Consider the following 27477-nt stretch of genomic DNA (forward strand, 5'->3'; position numbering starts at 1 on the left):
TCTTCGCAATAAAATAAAATTAGCAACAAATTAAAAACACACAGGAACAATTTGTGTAATTATACTGAACACTGGAGGGGCTGGAAGCCACTAAGCTCCTAAAATCAGTGCAATGCATCAGGGCATGTGTGTGTGGGTCGGTGGGGGAGGCTCGTCAGGGGTTACAACTTTGATCTTAAATTGGCACCCTATCACTTTTCCAATCCACCAGATGCCAGTGGTGCCTTGAGAGGAATGACAACCAGGCGGCTGAGGACATTGAGATTTCAGCAGTGCCGGCAGAGATCTCTAAATATAGTGGACAGTAGTGGCAGAGATAATGACAGACAGCGGTTGCATGACCAGGTTCTCAGTCAAATATTTTAGACACGTTTTCACCACAACACGACATCGAGAACAAAAAATATTTCAAGTGAAATGCAGCCGTTAGAAAAAAGAAACAATTTGAGATGAATAGCATATGGGTATAGTTAAAAGGCAATAGGCAATAAGGAGGATTATGTATACTAAGTATGAATTTCTCACTGCTTCGGAAATATTTAATGGTGCTTCAGTTCTGTCATCAAGAAAGGTGTGCTAAAGTTTCCATCTTGCTACTCCTCATGACAGCCACTTTAGACAACAGTACTTTGCAAACTGAGACTGTGTGACCGGTTCCTATAAAGAAACAACATATGGGCTCGACCTGCTAAATCATCAATTTGCATGCAAATCAAGGGAAACATTTACAGTATATTACCCCTTTACAATGGTATCTGACCCGGCTCCTACATGTAACGTTTGACTCAGCAGATGTTTTTTGGAGGGGATCGGAGAGAGGAACAATGGCACATGTATGACGGTCCAGCACGTTAGTCCACTCATTTTAGAATGAGATGTAGAACAAATCAAACTAATAACAGCTACTAGCCACTCTCCTTGCCCTTGAGACTACTCTTGGGAGATATCCTTTATCTATCCATACAAGAAAACTACTTACTCACATTCTCTTGGTCGCACAATTCCCTTTTGCCCATCTTTCACCTTTTAAATATGTGGTGGGAAAAATTATGGATTATGTTCTCTGTTGAAGAAAATGACAGCCATTGTGAAAGATAAACAAACACATTAAAAAACATTAGGACTTGCTTTCGCACCTATATCAAAGATAGAGGCCGTCATAGGGGAGAATTAGGGCATATGTCAATGGTTGCCCACATGAGGCCTGTGCCACCCAAAGGCTTCATTGGCATCTGAGGGCAAAGATAGGTCAGCACACAACTAAAAACTTTACTCATGCTCTCTTATATGACAGGCCAATGTATGAGATTTGATGACAAAAAGGCAGCACCAAGGTAAAGGCACTTCATTTTTTAAATAGAGTTTCATTACCTATGTGTAATGATGACTTGCTGCTCCTTGGTGTTTTGTTTCAATTACATATGGTTAATACCTTTTATTTGTCAAAAATCTTCTTCTCCTATACACATAAATACCTTAAAGCTTTGGAAAAATAAATGGAAAATGACAAATATAAGTTAAAAATGTCAGGACAGGTTGAAGGTAGCCATCATGTTATGGGGTTCAACATATGGCACATGTATAGTGATGGAGTTCGAAAAGCCGTCTTATTGGTCAGACTAAGAATATTACAGTGAGACCTTGACAGGGGAGTACCTGTGTAAATGGGATAGGTTTATGGGATAGGTTTATGGGAGAGGTGTAGGGGCTAGGTGAGAGGTGAAATACAGATGAGAAATGTGGAAGTGTTAAGGAAAAAGTATATGGAAGGAAGAAAGAGCTGCAGAGGAAAGTGAGTGATGAAAATGCCATGTAGAGGAAAGTGAGTGATGAATATGGCATGTACCTACCACTAATTCTCATTACACTAAATCCTACTCTTCCACATCACAGTCAACCCCAAGGAGCTCACTTAGAGTTTAGTGGAAAGTTTCATGTACCAGTTCACCAAGCTTGTATTCTCCTGCTGTATATATGGCTGGGGAAGTGCTGGGTCTCTGTTAGCATAGCCGCAGCTGGTTCTACCATCCATACTGGACTGTGGGGTGAGTGACCCATCACACCCTGTTTAGGGTGGGACAACAGTAGGTTTTTTGGCCCAGGCCATTCATGTGAGGTATGACAGTTCCAGGCAGGGAAATGCAATAATGGTCACCGACCAATGGGAGAAAGCTTTCTATCTGTCAGAATGATTGAAGTTTGTTTTACATGAACAAATTCCTACTTTGGCTTGTGTAAAGAAAACAGAAATTCAGAACAGAGGCAAACAAGATGATGGCTGCTCAGTATTTCTGTGGGCCTAGAATGCAGACACTGGTGCAGCAGCTTAAATGTGGATTTAGATATCCCCACTAGGCTGGAAGCCCTGTACTAGGGGCGAACAGACCATAGCCTATGCTAACTTGGCAGGCTGCCTGCCAAACTTTCAATTACTCTCTAGATGAATTGGACTCAGTAAAGCTAGTACTTTAATAAAGGCAGGATTCATTAGATGTTGCTTTGTCTTCAAGCTTGCTGTTAGTGTTATTCCTTTCCTCAACATGGCCAGAATCACTTGAACTATAGTAGAAAATGATGACTTCCTGGAATCAAATGACCATTAACTCACTAAACGGAAGGGAGAACAACAGGTAGCATTCCTGGCCCCATTTTGTCCAAAGAACTTTGATCCAGTGATAAGGAGGTGTAGCAATCTATTCTTCTTGGTGAATCGTCAATGCTCAATCTCACAGGTGATAATATTTGATCTGTTGTCCATGAAGATATATTTATTAAACTATAGCTTCTTGGCACTACTCCATAAGAAACAGCATGTAAAAACCACAAGCCATATCGGTTGTAACGGATTAGAGAAGATTTCAACTATTTTAAAACTAAAGTAATACATATTCTAAGGGAAGCTAGGGTATTAGAGAGTTTCAGGGATTGGCACTGTCTCATAAAATGCCCTGTATCTAAATCTGCCAGAGAACACAACTGGGGGTATACTCAGAAGACTTTGTGGCTAAGATGTCAGAAGATTTTTGACACACGGTTCTGTGAAAGATAACTATGGCCTTAAACAAGACTCAACAATTGGCTGGAAGTCAGTGTATTGCTTCATAGTATAGTTAGTTGGATTAACATAACAGGGGGGCAGACGTAAAAAGCCCTTTTTTTGTTCACAAATTGCCCAGTTTGCAGAACTTGGCTATTTGTGACTGCAAAAGGGCCTATTGGTGTGTACAAACCAGACATTTAGATTCAGTAGATCTTTTTCTAATACCAACTTGAGTTTGTGACCAAAGTTCAAATTAGTATTTGTGAGTGACTAGTTTAGGGCATCCCTTCCAAATACTGAATCAAAGTGGTATGAATACATTTTTTGTGACCTAATTACAAGGGCAAAACATTAATCTATTAAAAGCTACTGAACGGTAGTGGAAAGGCATTCACAGATGGAAAGAGGCACCTAAGTGACCCCTTCCATTTTGTGAATGTCGAGAAAAACATTGTTTCGAAGTAGGCAGTGGTTCTATTTTTTTATCATCTTAAAAAATAAGCAAAGAGGAATTTCTTCAAACTAAGTACTTGATTTAGAGTTTAGCAAATGTGGGTGGGCCATCAAAAACTTTCTGTTTACCCATGTGCCACCATGGAGATTTAAAGCGTGACAGTTCAATATCAAGCCATAGGGGTGTGAAGGGGTAAGAGACAGAGGATAACCATTTGGCAGCTTGTTTCAGAAAAAAAGCTTTATGTTATGGTCAAAAGTCTGGAAAATTCGTACCTCCACCAGCCTTAGGCTTCTTAAGATGTAAGCGGGAAATTCAAGACGTTTTCATATTCCATAGGAATTTGGAAAGAAGTGAGTGATTTTTTTTAAAGTATGTAGCTGATATATGAACTGCACTCATGGATAGAGTATGCCATTAAATGGGAGTAATCATCATTTCTATAGAGCCAACAATACCCCACCATGAAATTTGTTGGCTCCATTTAAACCTTCTTTCATATTAATTTTAACTGACTCTGCATAAGAGTTTGTAAACCAAATGCCTAAGTATTTTAGTTTAGAATTATTCCAATGAAAACCAATGGAGTACAAAGGATTGTTTAATACAAAAATTTGTAATAGGCAAAACTTGTGTTTTCTCAGAAGTAATCTTATAACTTGAATCAGACGAAAACTTTGCAATTTCATTAAGTATGGAAGGGATTGGGACATCAGGATAGGAAAGGAAAAGAAGAATGTTGTCCGCATAGGCAAATAACTTTAAATGCTTATCACCATATTGGAAGCCGGATGTAATGTTATTTATGCAAATCTGATATAGGAAGGGTTCAATGGTTAAAACAAATAAAAGGGTAGAAAATGGACAATCTTGACAAACTTCTCGTTATAGGGGAAAGTAGTGGTATATACATCCGTTGACCAATACAGTAGCTTGAGGAGCTGTATAAAGAAACAATACCAATTAAAACTTTGAAGCAAAAAGGACCAGTTCACTCTGTCAAAGGCTTTTTCAGCATCTATAGAAACATCTGCCAGGGGATAAGAAAGAGAATAAGCTGTATTTAACTATTTAAAAAATTGTTTAGAATTATCTGAGGTAAATCAACCTTTGACAAAATCACATTGCTTCTTACCCATTAATTTAGGCGAAAGTGGTTCAAGGGGTAAAGCAAGCACTTTGGCAAACATTTTTAAATGTTCATTTACAATGGATATTGGAAGAAAATGTTTACATTGTGTCACGTCATGACCCTCTTTGTGAGCTAGACAAATTGTGGCTTCTTGATAGGTACCTCTAACCTTGCCAGTGAGAAAGAAAAATTGAAAGAGTTGCAGGAGTTTAGAAGGCAAAATATTGGAGAGATGGAATTAGAATTCTACTGTAAAACCATCTTGGTCTGGTGAGTTCGCTTTTTAAAAAGGATTATGGGCTTTAGTTAGTTCTAAAATCGATAAAACCCATTCAAGGGGATCGAAATCAAAGGAATCAAAGTCCGGAAGTATAATAGTATTAAGGTAAGCCTCAACAGAAGAAGAGTGAGTTGGATATTTCCGAGTATATGTCTTTTTAAAAATTTTGTACATTCATCCAAAATATCTCCATCTTTGAATAAATGTTTTCCATATGACGATTGAATGGATTCAATAAAAGAGCGTTCTTTTCCAATCAAATAATTAGCAAATAGTTTGTCTGCTTTCTTGCGACCACCATAGTAGCTTGCGCTATTACATAATAATTTATAGGAGAATTGATCTGTAGTTTTTTATTAAAATTTAATTTGGCTTCTTGTAGAGAGGAATCTAAGGCCGAGAAATACATTTGGTGTTCTAAACATTTGCTAATATATGATAAGGATTGCTGTTGATGTGTAAAATATTTCTTCTTTTTAATAAAACCACGAGTTGCAGCCTTTAAGGTATCCCATAATGATTGGGGAGTTCCATCCTAAATTGTATTATATAGAAATAATTAGCAAAATAAATAAATTACCTAGCGAAGACAGGATATAATAAAAGAGTATAATTAAATCTCCATCTAGTTGATTTGGGACGTGATGGGACCAAATCTAGGTCTATGACAATTGGGGCATGATCAGATATAACAATAGCCTTAATAGTGGAGGAAACTAGCTTTTGTGCTAGGGATTTATTTAGACAAAACAATCTAAGTGCGAAATCAAACCTTGTGTGGGAGAATAAAAAGAGTATTCTTTTGCAGTGGGATTGCATAATCTCCATGCATCAACTAAAGAGTTTTGTGAGATAGTGGAATTAAATTGCTTGTGAGTCTTATGGGGAGAAAATGAATTTGAGATTGTCAGTCAATAAATGGTTCCATAATCTGGTTACAGTCACCACCTAAATTAAACAATTAATCTTTGTATTGAAGATATTTCTTAGTAATATTAGCCTTGAACAAAATGTCTGGCTGGATCGGTCCATATACATTAAAAACAGTTAGCAGAATATCATTTATAAGCAGTTTTACAATCTTCCATCTACCTTGAGAGTAATTTTCTTAAGTGATAAGAGTACAAGTTACCTTTTTATGGCATACAACAACTACTCCTCTTTTCTTAGTAGAGGAAGAAGAGACAAAAACTGACCCCACCAAATTTTGTTTCAGCTTAGGGTCTCCACCTTTATAAAATGAGTTTCTTGAAAGAGTACTAAATCTGGATTGCAGGGGACAAGGTGTGATAATATTCTGTGTCTTTTTATAGGGTTAACAAAACCTTTCACATTCCAAGATATTAGTCTGACTGTAATAAGCAATAAACAATTATAAAACTACACTATCAACAGTAATGCAAAAATAGGAAATAAAGAAAAAGAGACACATAGATACAGAATGGGAATAAAAATGAGAAACGGAAGAAGAAAGAAGGAAAGAAAAGAATAGGGAAAATAGAAAAGACAAATGATCAGATACAATAAAAGAGGACAGTACATGTCAAAACAATGACTGATCTACATCCCTTGATGGGAAACAAAGAAGAAACAGGGGATGGCAACACACAGGAGATGGCGCAACCAACAAGGAAGAACGCACCACACCAGAAAGCCATGTAGAATGAATAGGAAAGAGGTATATGAAGAATTGCAATGCTCTATAAAAGGATTTAAAGATATGGGAGTTAAACCAACAATCACTAATCTGTGAAGAATCAACAAAAGTAACAACATCTAAATCCAACATCAAATTGTCTTGAAGAGAAAGGAATTTTTAACATTCTCTTGAAAAAACATTATGATCTCTTCGCCATTATTTAATCATACTTGTTTTTCTCCACTAACAAATTTCCTAAATAATATTGCAAAGCAATGTGTTCATCTGATAGGTTCTAAACATTTTAAGCTAGTGTAGTTTGTAATTTTGCAGTTCCTTTTCAAATACATGGTGCTTGATGTCCCATTATATTTATCTATTGCTCTATCCTCCTACCTGGTCTCCAAATGTAGATTTATTTTTCTTCCCCTATTTTTCCCTTTCTACTGCTTTTCTCTCCCACTGAAATTATAAAATTGTAAACAGCTTTATTTTACAAGTGTTAACAGTTCTGTATTTTTATTATTCACATTTGTTTATATTATGTATTTTTTCCATTATATTTATTCTCAAATAAAGCTGATTAAACTGATTGTCAGTTTGACGGATGAAAGTCCTTCCATTTGTTTCCTCCACTGCATTTTTCTCCTTTCATTGATTGAGTTATACCATAATAATGACTGCTAGAGCACCAGAAAGCCACTACTCCACCTCCCATATTTAGAGTGTAATTTCCTTCATCGGAAACATGACAGTTCATCTTCCACACTTTTGTTGGAGAAAAAAGTGCAAATATAACCAGGTCCCTATTTCTCTATCTGCAGTGATGGATGAACAACAACACAATTCACAAGAAAACAAAAAAAAAACTAAATACAGTGACACTAAATTTCACTTTATGTACACCAAGTAATATCTGCAGCAATTTACTCTGTCTTCCTGTGCCATATGTTTCACACTGCACCCCCACATTAAATAATCACCTAATAAAATTTTACTACCCCCTAAACTTCAAATTAGTAAGACAATTGAGACTTTGAACATATTACATGGTCACTGTGGTAGTGGCAGACACAGAAGCAGATAGCACATTCATCCTCAATTATGAGGGGCTAGTCCAAGTCGGAGGCCTCTTAGTCAGATAGTTAATGGCCGCCTGGCAAGCCCTATGACCCTCATTGCTACTGGGTCCCTCTATGTCAATGACTTCACCTTCTGACTGTCAGTGGGTCTCCTGCACATCTCCCAAAGCCTGGCCAGTATTTCCCTTGCTTGTTCCCTATGAAGTTGAATTTACACTTTTGAACACATCAGTTACATTTTACAGAGGTCAATTACATAAGGTACAAACATCAAAGAAGGCAAAACATAATATATTGTACTATGATAATCACAATGAAAAGCACACAATAGGACATCATAAAGGGCCTGATTTTTGACCAGTCTTTATTTGAAGACCAGTTTCTCCATAACAACGTCATGAATACTCTGTTTCATTAGAATTGCATTATGATGTCTGACACCTGTAATAAGGGAAATAAATGGAATATCCGTCACTCTTGTGATACTCTACATATCAACAGTATGGCCCTCATTACGACCCTGGTGGTGGGTGATAAAGTGGTTGTAATTCCGGCAACAGGCTGGCGGTAAGTACCTCCAAATTATGACCATGGCGGTGATATTTCCCATAGACAGGCAATATACCACACTGACCGCCAAGGCGGAAACAACAGCCACCATAGCAGCTACAGCCTGGCGAAAGGCAAAGTACTGCCCACCATATTTTGACACAGGAAACTGCCACCTTTTCCCGGGTGGTACCAATGCCATCAAAAGCCTGGCGGAAACAGAACACAAAAGTCAAAGGACTCACCACTGGAGACACAGGGAAGAACCACGCTGCTATGGAACCCGAACTGCAAGTTTTCCCAATGATATTCTACGTTATACTCCACCTGGAACACCAATGCCGGTGAAGACGATGACGGTGAGTACAGCTGCCTAGCACACAAGGGTGTGTGGGAGGAAAATGAGAGTGACACACACATGCACAACACACACCCGACACACACACACTCCATACACACAACCAGCTGCATTACAAAAACAATTTGACCCTGAAAATCTGCAGAGTAATGCAAGGACAACAGGAATTGACGAAAGTGATTTTAATCAGTTCAACAACAAAATCAATAATCCGAATTGACCATGAAACAAATATGTACAACTGTATAAAAAAGGGACACTGCCCAGTCCATAGTTCAAAGGGCCCACATGGCCACAGGGCACAGTCCAAGGCCCAACTTGAATCCTGCCCAAATACGGATAGAACATGGCAGGGGGATCAGTTGTCAAATAGGCAAGCACCTTAAGGGGATGCAGGAACAAGACCACTGGTTCTGCAGGAGGCAACATGTCCATTGCTCTTTGTCCCAGGGAATGAAAGACTACAGTCTCTCAAGTGGGTGACTTGCACACTGGTTCTGGTTGGGGCAACATGCCCATTGCTTTATCCTGGGGAGTGCAAGGCCACAGTCTCTCAAGAGGGTGACTTGCCCACTGGTTCCGGAGGGGGCAACATGCCCATTGCTTTGTCCTGGGGAGTGCAAGGCCACAAGTCTCTGGAGTGAGTGACTTGCCCCCTGGCTCTGGAGGGGGAAGCCTGCACAGTAGCCCCTGGAGGGTGGACTACATGGCATCTGCCGGCGGTGGTGGCTTCACTGTGGTGGTGATTGTAGGAGGCTTCTGGTCAGCCCGTGCACTCTGTGAGGGCTGCACTGTGGTGTTGTTTGGAGGAGGCTCATGGTCAGCCCCTGCACTCTGTGATGGCTGCATGCTGGTGGTGGTTGTGGGAGGCTCCCGGTCAGCGTCAGCACTGTGTAATGGCTGCATGCTAGTGGTGGTTGTGGGAGGCCCCTGGTCAGAACCCTGCACTCTGTGATGGCAGCACAACCACGGCTGGTGGAAGGGGCCCTGTGACAGCGGCTGGTGGTGGCGGTGTTTGGCTGACAGCTTCCGCTGGTGTAGAGTGCCTCTTCTCCTCCTGGTCATGGGTTGGTGATCCCTTACCCTTCCTGGCATAGGTGGATGGGCCCTACCCCCCTCTGCCTGGTAGTGCAGGCTCCTTCCCCTTTTTCCCAGCTGGTGCAGGCTCCTTCCCCTTCTTCCCAGCTGGTGCAGGCTCCTTCTCCTTCTTCCCAGCTGGTGCAGGCTCCTTCCCCTTCTACACAGCTGGTGCCAGACTCTTCCCTTTCTTCCCAGGTTGTGCTGCCTCCTTCCCCATCAGTATTGTTGGTCTGGTATCCCTACCACCAAGAGTAGGTGGTGCTACCAGTGTCCCCGTGGACTGTTTAGCGGAGGTGCTGGCCTGGGTCCTTGCTACCCTGCCCACACGTGCAGGACAGGGGCGGAGGGGTAGGGAAGAGGTCAATCGTGAAAAGGAAAAACGTTTTAGGTACGTTGGGGCGGGAAGAAGGAGGAGTAATGGGAGTGGAGGATGAGCGAGTGGTTGTCGGAGGTGTATGTCTGCTGGATTTGGGTGCAGGTGCATGGGCTGAATGCTGTTGTGAGGTGGATGGTTGTTGGGTGTCTGAGTGCTTGCGTTTGTGTCCTTTAGGAGGGGGGTTATAGACACAGTGGGAGAAGACACAGGGGACGCGTGCATGGATGTTGTGGAGGTGTCTGCCAGTGAGGTGTGTGTTCTACTTGGTGTGGTCATGATGCTGGTAGTGGATATTGATGTAGTGCATGCAGGTGTGAGTGTGGACGTAACTGGTTGGGTGGAGAAGAAGGAGGAGGAGGGGGATACAGTGGAGACAGTGGATGTTGTTGTGTCTTCAAATGAATGGTGTTTGTGTGAGCGCCTGTGGGATGAAGTGTGGTGCTTGTGTTTGCCTATGCCACTCTGGGGTGTTGTCTTGTGTGCATGCTTGTCTGTCTGTGTGCTTGGGATGGGTTGGGGTTGAGGAGAATGTGACTGGGAATTGGAAATTGGAGGGGGGACAGTTGAAACAGGTACAATGGCTTCCATCAGAGAGGAGGCCAGAGCCTGAATCGATATCTGTTGGCCCGCCAATCCACCGTGAATGCCCTCCAGGAATACATTGCATTGCTGCATCTGGGCTGCCATCCCCTGGCTGGCATTCACTATGGTTGATTGCCCTACAGAGATGGGTCTCAGGAGGTCAATAGCCTCACTCAGGGCAGCAAGGTTCACTGGAGCAGGGCCTGAGGTGCCTGGGGCAAAGGAGATGCCCATCCTTCTTCTAGTCACCAAGAAATGAGGAGGGGCACACACCACCAACTGCAGCACAGGAGAACACCATTAAACAAACAGTCCAGCCTGTCACACAAATGGCCCACCATACCCATTTCCATCACCATTGGCACACACATAGCCCAGCGCACAACGTGTACACCGCCAAGGGGACATCCACCCACCCCCTTTGCACGATGCCTTCACACACAACTCCATGCATTCATGTCACATTATTTGTGCTCACAGTGTAATCACCTGTTGGTCTGGAGGCCCATACAATAGTCCGTACTGGGTGTAGGGCCCCAGCCACCAGTCGCTCCAACTCCTCAGAAGTGAAGGCTGGGGCCCTTTTCCCCTGTCACACAGGCCATGATAAGTTCCAGACACAGGTCACAGCAGCACATGCAGTGTAGGTCCTATCCTATGGAAGGTCAGGAAACAAGTGAGAATTGAGATAGAAAATGGTAGTCGCATCCGTGTACACCGTCACCGCCGGAGTAGATCCACATTGGCCACTGTACCCCATAGGGCCCGATATTATCCAATGAGGAATTGCATGGTGGTCACGCCCGCCTACCTCCATGTCGCACAATGTCGGCAGCATTACCTCACTTCCACCTGTCCCTCCACACAGGACAGGCGGTCGCCATTTCGGGGGGGGGGGGGTGAACAGGCATATCGATAATTGCTGCATCACAGGATAAATAGGCACATACTTTATAAATTACACTGTCACATAACATGTATGCACGATGTGGACTTCTGTTGTGGCTCCATTGATCAGTGTGTGACAGCCTACTCACTCTTGTGTCCCTTAGATAAATAGGAGATGGAGAATACCCCAGAGTCTAGACCCTGGTGGACTTGGCTACACTGGAGGACAGGCACATAATACTAATCTATAGACTGGACAGGGCCACTATAAAGGAGATGTGTGCCCAATTGGAACCTGACCTGATATCAGCTGTCCGTCAGCCCACTGGGATCCCCCCTCTTGTGCAGGTTCTATCAGTGCTCCATTTACTGGCAACTGGTTCTTTCCAAGGATAGTGGGCTTGGCAGCAGGAATGTCACAGCCAATGTTCTCAGTCGTGCTAGCAAGAGTCTTGTATGCCCTGATCAACACATGTGCAGCTACATTGCTTTCCCCAGGTTGAGTATTTGGCCACTGTGAAGGCCGGGTTTTATGAAATGGGACAGATCCCCAATATCATTGGGTCGATTGACAGAACACATATTGCATTTGTACCCCCTCTGCCAGGTGTACAGGAATCATAAGAGTTTCCACTCCATGTATGTGCAGATAGTGTGATTGGCAGACCAGTACATCCCCCATGTCAATGCTAAGTATCCAGGGTTGGTGCATAATGCCTTTGTCCTAAGGAATAGCAGCATCCCAAAAGTGATGTCCCAACTACAGAGCACAGGGTGTGGCTAATATATGAGCCTTGGTTCCCGCCCAGTATATGTTGGTGTTTGCCTATGGTGTTGTCCATATGGGATAGTGTGTGGCTAAATGTTGTCCCTCAATATTTGCTGGTGACTCCGGTTTCCCAAACGTATCATGGCTGGTGACCCCTGTGAGGGATGCCAGGACAAGGGCAGAAGAACATTATGATGAGTCACATGGGTGAACCAGAAGGATCACTGAAAGGACCTTCGGCCTCCTGAAGGCCAGGTTCAGGTGCCTCCATCTCCCTGTGCTAGAAGGTGTAGTGCTTTCCTCTTATCTAGTTTCTAAGCACTAACATAACACAACAGAAATGCACTTCTGAGGTCAAAGAAGACTTTTATTGTTGTTAATTCTTCCCCAACCACAATTTTTATGTTGACGAATTAGTAGCTTTCAAGCCCGCGTTAATCAAATCAGTTTGCAATATACACAGCAGGTTATATTTATAAGATATTGAATGCAAAGCAAAACAAATACTTCACCGTGTGGGAAACTATTTACAGCTTCATCTTTCTAAGGTCTGCAAGCTGATGACCCCTTGTCAGCTGCGAGAAAGAGATTCATCTACCCACACAGGATTGCTGGCAGCTGGCGCCAAGCTCCAGCACGAGGTCCGGCAGATTCGAATCTGACCCTCTGCAGCCTGTTACATTCGTTACAAAGGTGTGCCCCCTCCTCTCAGACCTGGGAAACTGAGCAAGCCTTTTGGAGACTGGCCAGGTCTCCAAGACTACTCCTGTTCCCAAGCTCAAGTGAAGAAAAACAACACCCATGTACCCTCTCTTATCAGGTCTAGTCTACTGTGAGAAAAACATCTTGGTTCTCTTGTGCAAAAACACAGCTTGGAAAAATACAGCTTGGATTCTAAACTGCAATGTCTAACTCCACGTTAAAGGCAATAGGCAGCTAACCTAAATATCAAATGCAATGTCTAGTGTCATGTCAAAGCCAATAGGCAGCTGAGCTGAATACAAAATGCAATGTATAATATCATGTCAAAGCCCATAGGCAGCTGAGCTGAATATAAAATGCAATGTATAATATCATGTCAAAGCCAATAGGCAGCGGAGCTGAATATAAAATGCAATGTATAATATCATGTCAAAGCCAATAGGCAGCAGAGCTGAATACAAAATGCAATGTATAATAGCATGTCAAAGCCAATAGGCAGTTAAGCTGAATAATATCATGTCAAAGCCAATAGGCAGAATATCTAATAGCATGTCAAAGTCAATAGGCAGCTAAACTGAATACATCATGTCAAAGCCAATAGGAATGCAATTACAAAGCCAATAGGCGGCTAGACTGGATACAGCATGTCAAAGCCAATAGGCAGAATACAGAATGTAATGGCTAATGTATTGTCAAAGCCCATAGGCGGCTAAACTGAATACAGAAAGCAATGGCTAATGCCATGTCAAAGCCCATCGGCGGCTAAACTGAACAAAACATACCATCTGCTACTGGTGAACATTGAGCAACTAATATGCGCAGTGGTGAAACACAAAGTCATTGGTCAAAACAAACTCCATCAAATGGCAGTACATTCCGCCCTTTGACCAATGAATTTTTGTTTCACATATCTCTTGTTTCAAACAAAAACAAAAAAACATCAGCACAAAAAAAAAACATTATCAGCAAATCAGATTTGAATGATCAAAGCAATCCCTGTAAAGCAATAGAAGTGGATTAACACATTGATTTCATAACCTTTCACATCAGATACATCTATACAGAAAAGACTGAGCAATTTGTACTCTGAATGAGTCTCTAATTCAACAGTGTTAGCAATTTGATGTGGCATGAGTTCTACTCATGTAAAGATGCACGGTCCACCTGAAAGGTTTGCTGGAAGGTAAGCAAAAGTCAGAGTTCCATACGAGAAGGAAAAAAAAAAAAAAAACACAGCTTAGTTCCAGTGGAAGAATGCAATCAAACAAGTTGAACTTGAACTGAAGGCGCAGTTTGCGCAAAATGGATCCATGGTGCTGGCACTTTACTCAGCCAGGTTCAGGTTGGGGATTCGGTCCCTTCCCCGACCCCACACGCACACACCGGAAGGGGGACCACACAGCACACTCAGGGACAGTGGCGAAACGTGGTAGGATCTGCAAAAGAAACAAGTATGACTTTTCTTGCAAATAACATTTTTCATTTAAACTGCACCCTTCCTCTTTCTTTCCCTGTTTTATAATCAGCAGGACGTTTTTGGGGCCCTTTGTTACATTCGCTGCAGGTTCTGGAGGATCACTTGGGGCTTCAGCCCACACATCAGCACTGAGGTTTTTATCTGCTGCGCCACAGCTTCCCTTTTCTTGCACTGTCAGAAGGGCTGGGGCAGACTCCTTCTTTAACAAACCTCCATTCACTGCACTTTTGCCAATTTGGGCCATTCTGTCTCCAATTTGTTTGAATGAATCAGATTATTTTCTAGGTATCAGCATAATTTTGATTTTTCCTTGGTAATTTGCAGCAATCACTCTCCCTAAAACCTGATCAATTTGCCATTTCTGTCCTGGTAACTTTCCTCTCCCCAACTGCTCTGTGACTGCTTGCATGACAGATTGCTTTTGGGCGTACTGCACAGTTTTTATCAAATCTAGGGGAATGTGCATCTCTCTCATCTCTGCCCACCTGTAAGTGGCTTTTTCTCTCAGCTGTTCACATTTCTGGGGAACCCACTTAGCCATCTCCACTAAGGCAGAATTCTGGGTGTACACTTCTCTCTCTGAATTTTTCTCATTAACATCTGCAAGGTAATTGAACCAGTTAGGTGCTAAAACATTAGCAATGAACCAAAAATCAGCCTAAAAATGACACATCTCACGTAGCTCTTGCATTAAAATCTGACACACATTATACAACGCTGTTCCTTCTACTGTGCCAGAAAACAACATTTCAGTCAATGAATCATTAGTAAAACAAACATGCTTTTTATCTTCAGTGGACACAAATTCAAATGGTGCACACAATTTCATTGGTAATTCTTTTATCTGTGGTACTCTAGCCCTGTCTTGCAAGTACCAGATCCAGTGTATGATTCTATCTAGGGGCACTATTTTCTTTCCTTGTTCTTGAATTACATGTACATAAGTATTTCCTTCTTGCACTGCGCAGAAACCTAAAGTCTGCATTATTTCATTTGCCAAATCACAAGCGCGCAACTGCATATTATTTTTCACAGTGACCATATACAAAAGTGTTAGGATTTCACTCAAATGAGGGCTTTTCTGTTTCCAAAAATCAAACAAGCTAATGAAACTCGGTGTCTCTTGCTCTAAAATCCTTCGTTTTACTTGTGCATTTTGCAACGGTAACTCGTAAATCACATTCTGGTCTCTCTCGTCCGTGTTATCAGTTAAGGAATGCATTTTGTCTGCCAAAAACCCTGGCTCACACGAAAACTCAGTGCAGCTCGGAGCTGTCTTAACCCCCTCATTACTGGAATGGGACAAGAAAGATTCTTCTAAAACAGCCTTTTTATAACTTTCAGTCGGGCTAATTTGCTCACGTAAATTCCTATTTTCATGTTCCAACTTCCTACATTTCTCCTGCATTTCTCTGTAAGCAGATAAAGGTATCCAGACCTTTCTGTCATCATTACTTCCAAAAGACACTTTTTCTACATATGTACAACAGAAATTATTTCTCAAAACACTATCAGGCATTTTAGCTACACATGCATTTTCAGACATGGTCTGTCGTGTTACTGTGATTCTCCAAACAAAAAAACAATTTCTGTAATTCTCCAAACAACAAAAACAATTACACTTTTAAAGTGTGCACTTAGAAATCTACCAACTCGTCAACACCCTCTTAATCACCTCTTAATGACCGACCCCACTCCTGGTACCAATTGTAGTGCTTTCCTCTTATCTAGTTTCTAAGCACTAACATAACACAACAGAAATGCACTTCTGAGGTCAAAGAAGACTTTTATTGTTGTTAATTCTTCCCCAACCACAATTTTTATGTTGACGAATTAGTAGCTTTCAAGCCCGCGTTAATCAAATCAGTTTGCAATATACACAGCAGGTTACATTTATAAGATATTGAATGCAAAGCAAAACAAATACTTCACCGTGTGGAAACTATTTACAGCTTCATCTTTCTAAGGTCTGCAAGCTGATGAAACCTTGTCAGCCGCGAGAAAGAGATTCATCTACCCACACTGGATTGCTGGCAGCTGGCGCCAAGCTCCAGCACGAGGTCCGGCAGATTTGAATGACAGGGGGTCATCAGCTTGCAGACCTTAGAAAGATGAAGCTGTAAATAGTTTCCCACACGGTGAAGTATTTGTTTTGCTTTGCATTCAATATCTTATAAATATAACCTGCTGTGTATATTGCAAACTGATATATTTTGTTTGATTAACGCGGGCTTGAAAGCTACTAATTCGTCAACATAAAAATTGTGGTTGGGGAAGAATTAACAACAATAAAAGTCTTCTTTGACCTCAGAAGTGCATTTCTGTTGTGTTATGAACGGTGTGCCCACTGCCACTGACCCCAGGTCCCTGAATGTCTTGGAGATGACATGTGGTCTGGGGTCCTTGTACAGGTGGCCACACTGCTGATTAACGTGTCCTGGGGACAGATGTGTGTGTGTACGCTGGGTGAGTGCTGTGGTGTTGGTTCCTGCTGGGGGAGGCTCTGAGAGTGGGCTTGGGTGACTGGCTGTCCAGTGGTCTCTGATGGGACAGGTAGATCCTCCAGATCCTGAAGTCCGAGGTACTGATCACTGTGGGCCTCTTCGGTTAGGGGACTGGATAATGGTGGCACCTCCTCTCCAGTGACATTGGCTGGGGTACCTGTGGGGATGTAAATGATGTATTATGCTTCAGGTGTCTGACATGTGTACTTCTGTGGCTTCCCCTCTACGTTTTTTTCCCCTGACAGCTTTTGCTTGTGTATGTTGGTGTATTGTGGTTATGTTAGGTTCCCTATGCTGTGCATGCTTTTGTGATGAGTGTCCATGCAGGGCTGGGAGGGGTGTCCATGGATTGATATAGCATGCAGGGCTTGGCATTGGGATTAGTGAGATGTGATGGTGGAGTGTGTGGGATGTTGTGGTGTGATGGGAGTGAGGGTGAGGGTGTGTGATGGCATGCATGTATGGGGGGGTGATAATTGTTTAAAGTAGACTTACCAGTGTCCAGTCTTCCACCAACTCTGGCGAGTCAATCAGGATGCATTAATGCCAAGACTTGCTCCTCCCATGCTGTGAGTTGAGGGGGAGGAGGTGGGGGTCCACCGCCGGTCCTCTGTATGGCGAGCTGGTGTCTTGCTGCAATGGAACATACCTTCCCCCATAGGTCATTCCACCTCTTCCTGATTTCGTCATTTGTTCTTGGATGCTGTCCCACTGCATTGATCCTATCCTCAATTCGCTGCCATAGCTCCATCTTCCTTGCTATTGATATCTGTTGCACGTATGCTCCAAAGAGCTGTGGCTCTACCCTGAAGATTTCCTCCACCATGACTCTTAACTCCTCCTCAGTGAAACGGGGTGCCTTTGTGGTGCCATGTTTGTTGTGTGATGTGTGTTGGTGAGGGTGTGTTGGGTAATGTGGGGTGTGTGATGTGGAGTGTGGGAGGGATATATGGGTGTGAGTGGTGTGTGTGTCTGGTTGTCTCTGTGCTCTTCTTCTCAGTCCTGTGTTGGCAATAGTTGTTGGTAAAGGGTTGTGGGTAATGTAGGTGAGTGTTTTATAGTGGTGTGGGTGTGTGGGTGTGGTGTGTATGGGTGTCAGGTGTGTGTTGTTTGAATTGGCCAATATGGTGTTGTTTTGTCTGTGGATGTCCATTCTGAGCGCTGCAGTATGTACCATCAATGGTTTACCGCCGTTGAATGTCTGACTTGGTGATTCATGGGTCATAATAGGATGGGTGTTGTTCTGTTGCCGTAAAGGATTGGTGTGTGTGTGTCACAATATGGTGAACGGATATTCGCCAGTGTGGCGGTAACTTGGCTGCCTTCAGCGCGGCGGTAAGCGGCATTTACCGGCAATGTCATAATGAGGGCCTAGTTCTGCTAATTAACTATTTTAACCAAAAAACACATTTACTAGTGGTTCTGATTTAGAGTTTTGTGTTCAATCAGGTTGAACCCTAAATACAGTGAGGGATAGCTGCTAGCCTGACAGATGGCTCAGTTTTTCTGCGAGTGAGGAACAGCAGTCTGCCACCAAACTATAAGTTACTACCATTTTTTCTGAGAGGCAAGTAAGCTACAAGTTATTTTTGACCCTATTATTGGATGATCACACAATAAGGAACGGTCACAATGTTAGGGCTTTCTTTCACATTGGAAAGAGTGTCCAAATCAGCAATAGCTCACCCATGATTATGTTTCGGTGCTGCCCTCTACTGTTCCCGAACTGTCCCCATAGCACAAGTCCACTTGATGGTGCTCCATTAGCAACCATGCAGACATGCACTGTTTGTGCACATGTTTGCAATTCTGAGTTTTGGAGGAGGGACATGAAAATGCAGTCTGAAAGCTCTAATACAGCACCAAATATCAGCACTCAGTAACCAATTGCAGGCCAGGTGTCAGACATACAGTCTGATTGAATGCACAGTACAGAATCTGGCCCTGAGCTATGAATCACAATGTATGTGTCGTACAAGGCCAGCCAAATAGTTGTTCATGTGACTGGGATAAGCGTAATAGAACAAGATTTTGCTCATGTGAAGCACCCTGAATATGACGGATGACCGAATTACAAGTAGGCATGATATGCATGCAGATACACTGTTTGGCTGGAAATTACATTTGTTACTTGGATCCCTGCACCTAGTCCCACCTATTATGGAATTAAGGAATGGGAAATATCCACTTGAACTTGTATTTTACAGGTGACATTCCGTACAGTATTTCCAAATTAATGTGAATATTTGTTTCCATTTTCAGCTGGCTGTTAGCAGGTGGCGGAAAACAGGAGTACGGTAGTCTGGTATGAGAAAGGGAGAGGGTGCAATAGTTTCATGGGAGCTGGTAGAATTCAAACTGGCATAGGGTGGCGGTTAGGCCGATGCAGCTTTACCATCTGATTTTTCTATCTGTAAAAACAGGGCAGTGGTTTCTGCACCTGATAAATCTGGGTGCAGAAGCAACCCTCCATACATAATTGAGTTGAACAGCATCCTAATGAAGGATATCACTTCACCCAATTTGGAAACCTGTATGCAATGGTAATATCCATGGCATAATGGTCCCTTGTTATTACTGACCTTAATGATTTCCATAAATTGTTGTTCCAAGCAATGATGTTGCCCACTGCTCACCTTTTACATGATGGTGGTAATTCTAGCAATATAATTTATGATATATTTTGTATTAAATTGCATAACTGTTCAAATCTTGGATCTGCTATAAATAGAATATTAGTAGTAATTCTTGGTGTATTAAAGTAATTCATAGAACAATGGTGCCTCTTACCGAGCTCTAGTATAATACTAGCCAAGACAAAATTGGTGGCAATTATTAGCAAATTTTATACAGCCATGATATGATGATTCCCATCACTACGGCTGATCCTGCATAAAAGTGGTTCTTTTTAGACTATTGCAAGCATTCTTGACTTTATGGTGCACGCCCCTAATATAATGCTACACTTTGGATAATAGTAGTAATTCCTGGCATACTGTAGGCACTACTTCACAGATCACCAGTGGCCACTCTTCAGAGTGTGTTGTATTGCTCTTTGATTTGTTTTGCATCAAACATATGTTTTGGTTAAACCAGTATTGTATTATGTATTTCAAAAGCAGCGAACCTTTTGAAAGTACATATGGCCTTTGGTTAGAGAGAGGTCTAGATATGGAGCTAAAGATATCAACTGCTGCTTCTTAGCATTAGTGTAAATTTTCTTTGTTAATTTTATTTAACAATTCTTTTGAATGCAATTTATATGTATAGTAGAATTAGTGGAAAGGGATATACTGAAATGGTAGCAGAAAGGCGGTGGAGATGAACAAAGATGAGCAAGATATGGAACATATAATGTTATGAATTTCTTATTTACATATTTAAATTTATGTATTTACATATTTAAATTTTGATATATAGTAGCCATTGTAAAAAATGGTGAGTTAACAGATGGGAAGCAAATACATCTTTGGGCAGGGTCCAACTCTGTCTGTATTTGAGACTGAAGTGGTGGCTTAGCAGTAGACATTCAGGCAGATGTTCAGCCTTAAGTTCATGTGGGAGAGACGTACACTAACGAGGACAGACTAGATCCATTGGAGTTAACCCGGAAAGGGGTCAATATGTAGTTTGAACATTGATATGTGATAGAGGTCATTGGATGACAGTGATGTCTTGCCTGTAGAAGATCTGAGAGCTGTGTTGTGAAGTGAGGCGTAGTGCCCAGAAGTAAAGAATTAAAGATTGCCCCATATCTGATATCTAACCTCCCAGGTTGGTAGTGGTAGAAAATGATCGGTACGTGATGCATCAAGGGGAAGAAGAATTTCTGTGAGAGGCAGACCTAGAGGCTATTGCCTCTTATTTATCATCAGTAGGGTGTTTTCAAAAGAGTTGTAGACACATTTTTTCAGACAATCAATAACTGGAACATGGCTGCAGAAGCTGTGGGGATATTGAATACTGGAGGTAAAGGTGGTAAAACTTCAGGAGCATTGTGGTGGAGGTTAAAGAGTACATGTACTCAGGATGCTGGGAACTATGTATTTCTGTTAGGTTGAGTTTAGCATGAGGGTTCGGTTGGCAATCAAATTTATGATAGCATAAAACTGGTTGGAGATTCACCTTTGGAGGTGGGGGTTGAGGGAGGATAAAGAAAAGATTTATGTATGCAAAAAAAGAGAACAAAGTGTTGTTACCCAGTGTAGGAATCTGGCTCTCCATATAGTGCCTGTGCAGAAAGTCCAGTGGATCCCCAAAGGTTTGCAGAGGCAGAAATAGCTAGACCTAGTTCCCCTTTATTGGTAGTGTGGGTGAGCAGCTAGGCTTATTAAGGAGTCGTGTTAAGCATTTTTTGTACTCATAGACGCAATGAGTGAAACACACATTCAAAGAAAAAATCTGAGACTAATTTAGGAAAAAAAACAGCTGCTTTTATATATACTTTGAAATAAAGAACGTTGTTATAAGGTAATCAGTTTTTAAATTAGAAATACTTCGCTTTTTGAAAAATCGACATAGTGCAGTTTTCAGAGTCTTCATTGTTAGCCTATCGAAGGAAAACAAAAATGCAGTTTCTCAGGTAAGCACACAACTTAGAACCCCAGTCTTCATGGTTTTAGGTTAACACCGAGCAAGGTTCAGCTTGGTACCAAATGTGCACCCACAGTACCACGGGGCGGTTGGGTGCCTAGGTTGAATTCAATGGAGACTGGGAGGGACTAAAGACACGCTATTTCCAGGTAAGTACAGGTGGTGTCAGAGGTTGGTCTCTGGGGGTTGAGGCAAGCACCAGGTGGCCACAAGGCATGCACCAAACCTATACCGTCAGCGGCACAGGGGCAGTCGGGTGCAGTGTGCCAACACAGCTTTCGGCACCCAATGCTTTCCAATGGAGCTGGGGGTATCCGCTGCAGTGCTGCTTACAGGTGAGAAGAGGAGGGTCAGGGGTGGATCTCCTGGAGTTGAAACAAGGGTGAGGGGGGCCATCAGGCAGCACCAAACTTACACCTTCAGCGGCAAAGGGGCAGCAGGGTGCAGAGTGCAAACACAACATTGAGCTCCCGATGTTAGTCAATGCTGGAGATCACTTTCAGAAATGGGCTTCAGGCTCTGGCCAGGGGGCTGGTCGAGGTCAACCCACAGCTGGCCAGGCGATTTAAGATTCCAGGCGTCATAGGGCACCAGCATCTAGATTCCCAATACCCAGGGGCTCTGGGTGCAGGGGTGTCTTTTGATGTCCAAAACAGCATATTGGGCAGGTTGCGGTCAGTGGGAGCCCTCGGATTTAGGCTGCAGGTGTTGCTGTGGAGTCTGGCAGGGGTCAGCCCATGATGGACTCTAGGTCAGAAGTTCTCGAACACCTTCACTGGAATGGTGAGCCAATTGGACTCAGGCCGTGGGCATCGGGTGCAGATGTGTTCCATGTAGCATTTCTGCAGTTCCTCAGGCAGACTTCTTTCTTCTTTGGAGAAGCTTGTTCTGGACATATCTGGTGTCGACAGGAATTCTTGCTCTTTATTGAAGGCAGGCAGTCATCCTAAGGCTTTGGAGGCCACTAAGCTGCAGGATAGATGTCTTCTGGGTGCAGGTTCTTTAAAGGTTGCAGACAGGCCTGTAGGGCTGTGGGCAAGTCAGTTGTTGTTTTCAGTCTTCTCTGCTGGGTGACATCTTTTTTGTCTAGCTCTACTTAGGTTGACAGGAATCTGATTCTAGGGTTCAGGAGTTCCACCTAAATACTGAATTTAGGGTTTTTACAGGGCATGCCAGGTGGTCGCCAATGGGCTACTCACCTTTAGGGTGACTACACCCTTTGTAGAGCCACTTCCTTTATGAAGTGGCATAGCCCTAACCCAATGAGCCTAATTCCTTCCATGCAAGATGGACAAATTGAAAAAGTAGTGTCCACTTTAGCTCATTCACCCTAGGGGTGGAACTGGCATGAAGTGGGTACTCCTCATAATTTACCTCATTTTCCTACTAGTCCTCCCACCAAAAGTGGGGACAGAAACTGGGGGTCAGCCTCCTCCACCATTTGGAGAGGACTGGGTCGCCTTTCAAAGGCGGCAAGGCCTTCAAAGCTCCCCACCCTGGAATGTCCATCCTCGCTGAGGATGGCACAATCTGTGCTGCAGCTCTCAGGGGTCTTCCTTTATTACCCTATGCCCTAGTTACCAGGGGTACCGTTTAGTAGTGACTTACAGTGGCAATTTAAGGTTTGACAATTGGGAAAATTGATTGTGCAGTTTTAGGGAAAGGATCTGGCCATGGAGACCTGTTCAGCAGGGGCCCAGTGCACTTTCAGTCGAAATTGCATCAGAAACCAGGCCAAAAAGTATGGGGGGTGACCATGTCAAAAGAGGCATTTTCCTACACCCAGGATGGTCGTGTAGAGGGTGAAGAGCAGAAAACTCAAGACTGATCCTTGGAGTGTGCACACAATGTCTTATTGGGTCACTGCTTTCACCTCACATTGCTTTTTAACAACACTTCATCCTTACATGTAATTAGATTTTGAATATGGAACTGTGAAGAAGTCCTTATCACCACCATTTTGTGGCTAATACTGCTGGTTTCTGACTGTGCCCTGGGCTCCGCTAACGAGACCCAGGGCCAGTGTTCTGTCTAAAAGGTATATGATATTTAGACAGAATTTCAATTGGCATGACAACTTATCTTTAAGTCACTAATATATTGTAAATCATGTAGGTTTAGAGGCCCAGTAGATTTAATGCACTTAAGTGTGCACTGCTGTGGTGTCTGCTGTTTTTGTAAAGGTGGTCCTGCTTTGCAGCCTGCTTTTAAAAGTAAGTACATGCAAATTTAACTTTGGAATTAAAAGTACTTCCAAAGTCTTAACCTATTTTATTTGTACATATAGGTCACTCCTAAGGTCCCTCTAGGTTCCCCAGGGGGAGGGTTCCTTGTAGCTATAAGCAGGCAGAGACATTCTAAATATGTTTTATATGCCCCAGTGAGGGCAAAACTGCCAATTTAATTTTCCCAAATATTGTCCATTAGTCCAATAGGCTAACATGGAAATACTTTTTTAAAGTATAACTATTGATAGGAATGGGTTAAGAATATCATTCAAAGAATTAAAACGAAAAAATAAAATCAACAACTTGCCACTGTTAGATTTAATATAACTATCAAAGAAAAGAAGTTAGAGAGCTTGTTTTTTCAGATGAGCTAAAATCCAGCCTTCCAGCATCTCTTTTCTGATTGGCCAACCTCTGCCAGGATGAGCCCAGCTGTCTTAATGAGGTGTGAAGTGGTCAGCATTGAGACAAAGGGAAGTCTGATAGTTGGAGATCTTCAAGCTGCAGAGCAAAAGGCTGGAAGGGGGTGGGGCAGTCAAATTGGTCTTCAAAGCGGGAATAACAGTACAGGACACAGGCTCCCCCCACTTTTTGCCAACCCAGCCAATAGTTAAATTAGCAGAGGGGCTAGAACAGGAGTGTTAGGGAGATTTAGCCACACCAATGAGATGGCTCAGGCAGACCTTAACCTCCAGGAGAGAGCTTCTCTATTTTGGATTTTGGAAGAATAATGCTTTCTGGGACAGGAATATGCCACACTTTAGAGTAAGTTGCCACACCTCTGGGTGGTCCCCTGCCCCCTACTTGTTGCCAAGGAACACTGGATGAATATGGAAGAGTTGCCCAGCAACTCAGATCCCTGCCTGAAACCACAACTACAAGAAGGCCTGCCCTGCTGGAACACTGACCTGCACCCCAAAGGATTGCACTTTGGACGACTACACTGCCGCACACCATGGGATTCACAAAAGAGGCATTTGTCTGCCCTTTAAAGGATTCAGGAGTGGACTCCCTGTAAGTGACAGATGCAAAAGTCAGTTGCATCAACTCCTGCCAGAAAAACCTAGCTGGACAGTGTTGAGTGGACTTTTAAGAATTTGTCCAGGTGCATTGTGAGAATTGTAGTCCCAATGTTCCAAGGAGTAACTCAGAAATTCTGTAACCTTGGATTGGGGTTGTGAACCCCCAAAGACCAAAAGAAACAACTGGAGAAGAAGGAATGACCTTCTGGATTCTTGGACCGCACCGCTTCCCTCACAAGGCTTTACAGCAAAAGGACTTTGCCTGTCTTGAAGGATAAGGAGTGGACTCTTTGATCATCTAGAAGTAAAAAGGTGCTGGAAGTGCTACCTGCAACATCAAGGACAGGTCCATCTGATAGGCTTCATCTGGATTTTACTTGGATTGACCAGGTGCATTGTGGGAGTTGTAGTCCCAGACCCCAAGAGGCAGACCAGAGCTTTTGAACCCTTGGCTGGTGGTGTGGACCACTTTCTAGCATCAAGAAAGACTTCTGGAAGTAAGTGTAATATTGTTGCATCACTGGCGGCTGGAACTCTTGACCTTTTTTTAACCCTCTGAGCTCAATTTGCTTCTAGGCACTAGTTTTACTTTTAATGTTTAAAAGTTCATATCTCTGGTTCCTTAAATTGGATTTTTGACATTTTTCTAAAAAAAGATGCCCTATTTTTATATATTGGTGTTGGATTTTTATTGTGTGTTGTGTCTTACTTATTTATGTATTGGTGCTTTAAAATGCTTTGGTCGCCTTTCTCCTAAGTTAGGCCTGCCTGCTTGCAGCCAAGCTAACAAGCTGGACCTTACATTGTGAGTGTGGCCTTATTACTAGTGGTGGGTACCTACCAACCCCTACTAATACACCACCTTCCAACAGGTACACTTGGTCTAATGTGTTTTTGTTTTATAACATATGTGATTTGAGTCTTTATTTGACATTTGTTGAATTGTTGCAGTGGTATTGATAAACGTATTCTATCCAGCACTTGCTCCTCATTTTTAACTCGCACTATAGTTTAAGGCTTCTGTGAAAATCTCAAAGCATTATGAATGTTATAATTTAAATAAGTGTTTGTAGCGAAGATCTTATTGATGGATCCATGCCCTAACTTGAAAAGAGTTTTACTGACATCTCGACTGTTCTGTTAATTTATTGATGTTTAAGACCATTACATTCTATACAGTCAACATCACCAATGTTCCTTAATGATATCTCTCCCATGGAAATGTAGGATTTCTTGGAGTTCCACAATTATATGTCTGGCTGTAAATCTGTATCTATTAATCATAAGGCATGAAGCAGAATATGTACTGTTGTTAGCTTACTTCCGACAATAAGTGGGGAGAGGCCTTGCCTTTTAGCCATTGGACCTGTGAAAGTTGTGCACACTGTGTACCATGTCATCATTGGCCAACCGTATGGTGGCCTATCTTGCCTTCACTTGTACTTTTACTGGTCCCATACACACAATCCGATTAACTTAATTTTCTCTGTCACCCAGATATTCGCATGAGACCGGGACAATGACACACAAATGCTCCTGTTGCCATGAGACTAAGACCCGCAGTGCTGAAGTGGATCTGCTGTGCGTAGGCGGAAGCAGCATTACGTATAGATATGTGTACGTGGAAGAATGTTCTTGCACTGAGACAGAATGCCAGGCAAATCAATCAACGATACCATAAAGAACTTGGCAGCTCTCTCTTTTGGAAAGGCAACATTGAGACTGGAAGGGTTTCTGAATGGCACTGTAGAATTGCTAGAGGAGAACTGCTGTGCTGTAAAAAAAGTAGTTCAGGCTGAATGTAATGGTTGTTCTGAAAATGGGAGATTTTCTTGGGAAAACAAACCGGCTTTATGTGGCTGCTGCAAAGCTCATCTACTTGTAGCGAGCAAGCAAGCAAGAATGTATTATGCAAAGTAAATAAAAACCTTGTACTTTTAACTCAACTGTCTTTCATTGACTTCTGCTCATTTGTTCAATGTCGCCTTTTCAAGTTTGTAAAACACCTTGGCATGCACAGTAAGAGTTGCTTTAACAGGCAACTAGTTTAGAATATTTAATTATTTACAGAATTATGCAAATTTCAAAAACAGCATTAAAGTCAGTTAGATTGTAATTGAAGTCAATCTAAAGGAGTAAGTTGCGTTAAAAAATCTACATTGCCAAAGTACTGTGCCTAAGCAACTGCACTAACAACGTTGTAAGAAGGTGGGTGGCTTGTCAAGGGATTACACTACACACATTTATTTATGCTGGTTTTGCACTCACAGGACAATGTTACTATTACAGGGCCTACATATGTTCAAACAGCAATTGTGTTACACTCTTTGTGCAAGTGCAAAGTAAAGTCCAGCGGAATAGAAAGTAGGTGTTCAATAATTTCTATGGGTTTGTGTCTTCACATATGTAATGAAAGGTCTTCACATATGTAATGAAAGGTCTTTAATCATGAGCATGCCCTAAATTAGAGAAAAACAAAAAGGTCTTGGAGTAAAACTCAAGTGTAAAATATGCAGGAGGGAGGTGGTGAACACTCAGACCCCTTTACCAAATGGTCTCCTTTTGAAAGATGCATGAAGGGCACAACAAGGAAACCTGTCTATCCAGGAATGCCGAAAAAGTGGATATGCAGACCCCAACTGACCAAACGTGTGGGCTGGAGATGCCTGTCCACATCAAAAGGGAGACTTGTTTGTAGGCACTGATGGCTAGACTTGAGACA

The 27477-nt window shown here is 42.5% G+C and overlaps 1 protein-coding gene across 1 annotated transcript in view; it reads left to right on the forward strand.

Moving 5' to 3' along the window:
• Window positions 1-26690, forward strand: part of LOC138284401 (mucin-5B-like) — a 1991087-nt gene extending 1964397 nt beyond the window's left edge. The window contains exon 35 of the mRNA XM_069223138.1: window positions 26253-26690. Within this exon, the coding sequence (XP_069079239.1) occupies window positions 26253-26436 (184 nt within the window). The 3' untranslated portion in view covers window positions 26437-26690. The remainder of the gene's footprint in view (window positions 1-26252) is intronic.
• Window positions 26691-27477: the final 787 nt, after the last annotated feature.

This window comes from Pleurodeles waltl, chromosome 3_1 (assembly GCF_031143425.1).
Source record: "Pleurodeles waltl isolate 20211129_DDA chromosome 3_1, aPleWal1.hap1.20221129, whole genome shotgun sequence".
Classification (NCBI taxonomy): Eukaryota; Metazoa; Chordata; class Amphibia; order Caudata; family Salamandridae; genus Pleurodeles; species Pleurodeles waltl.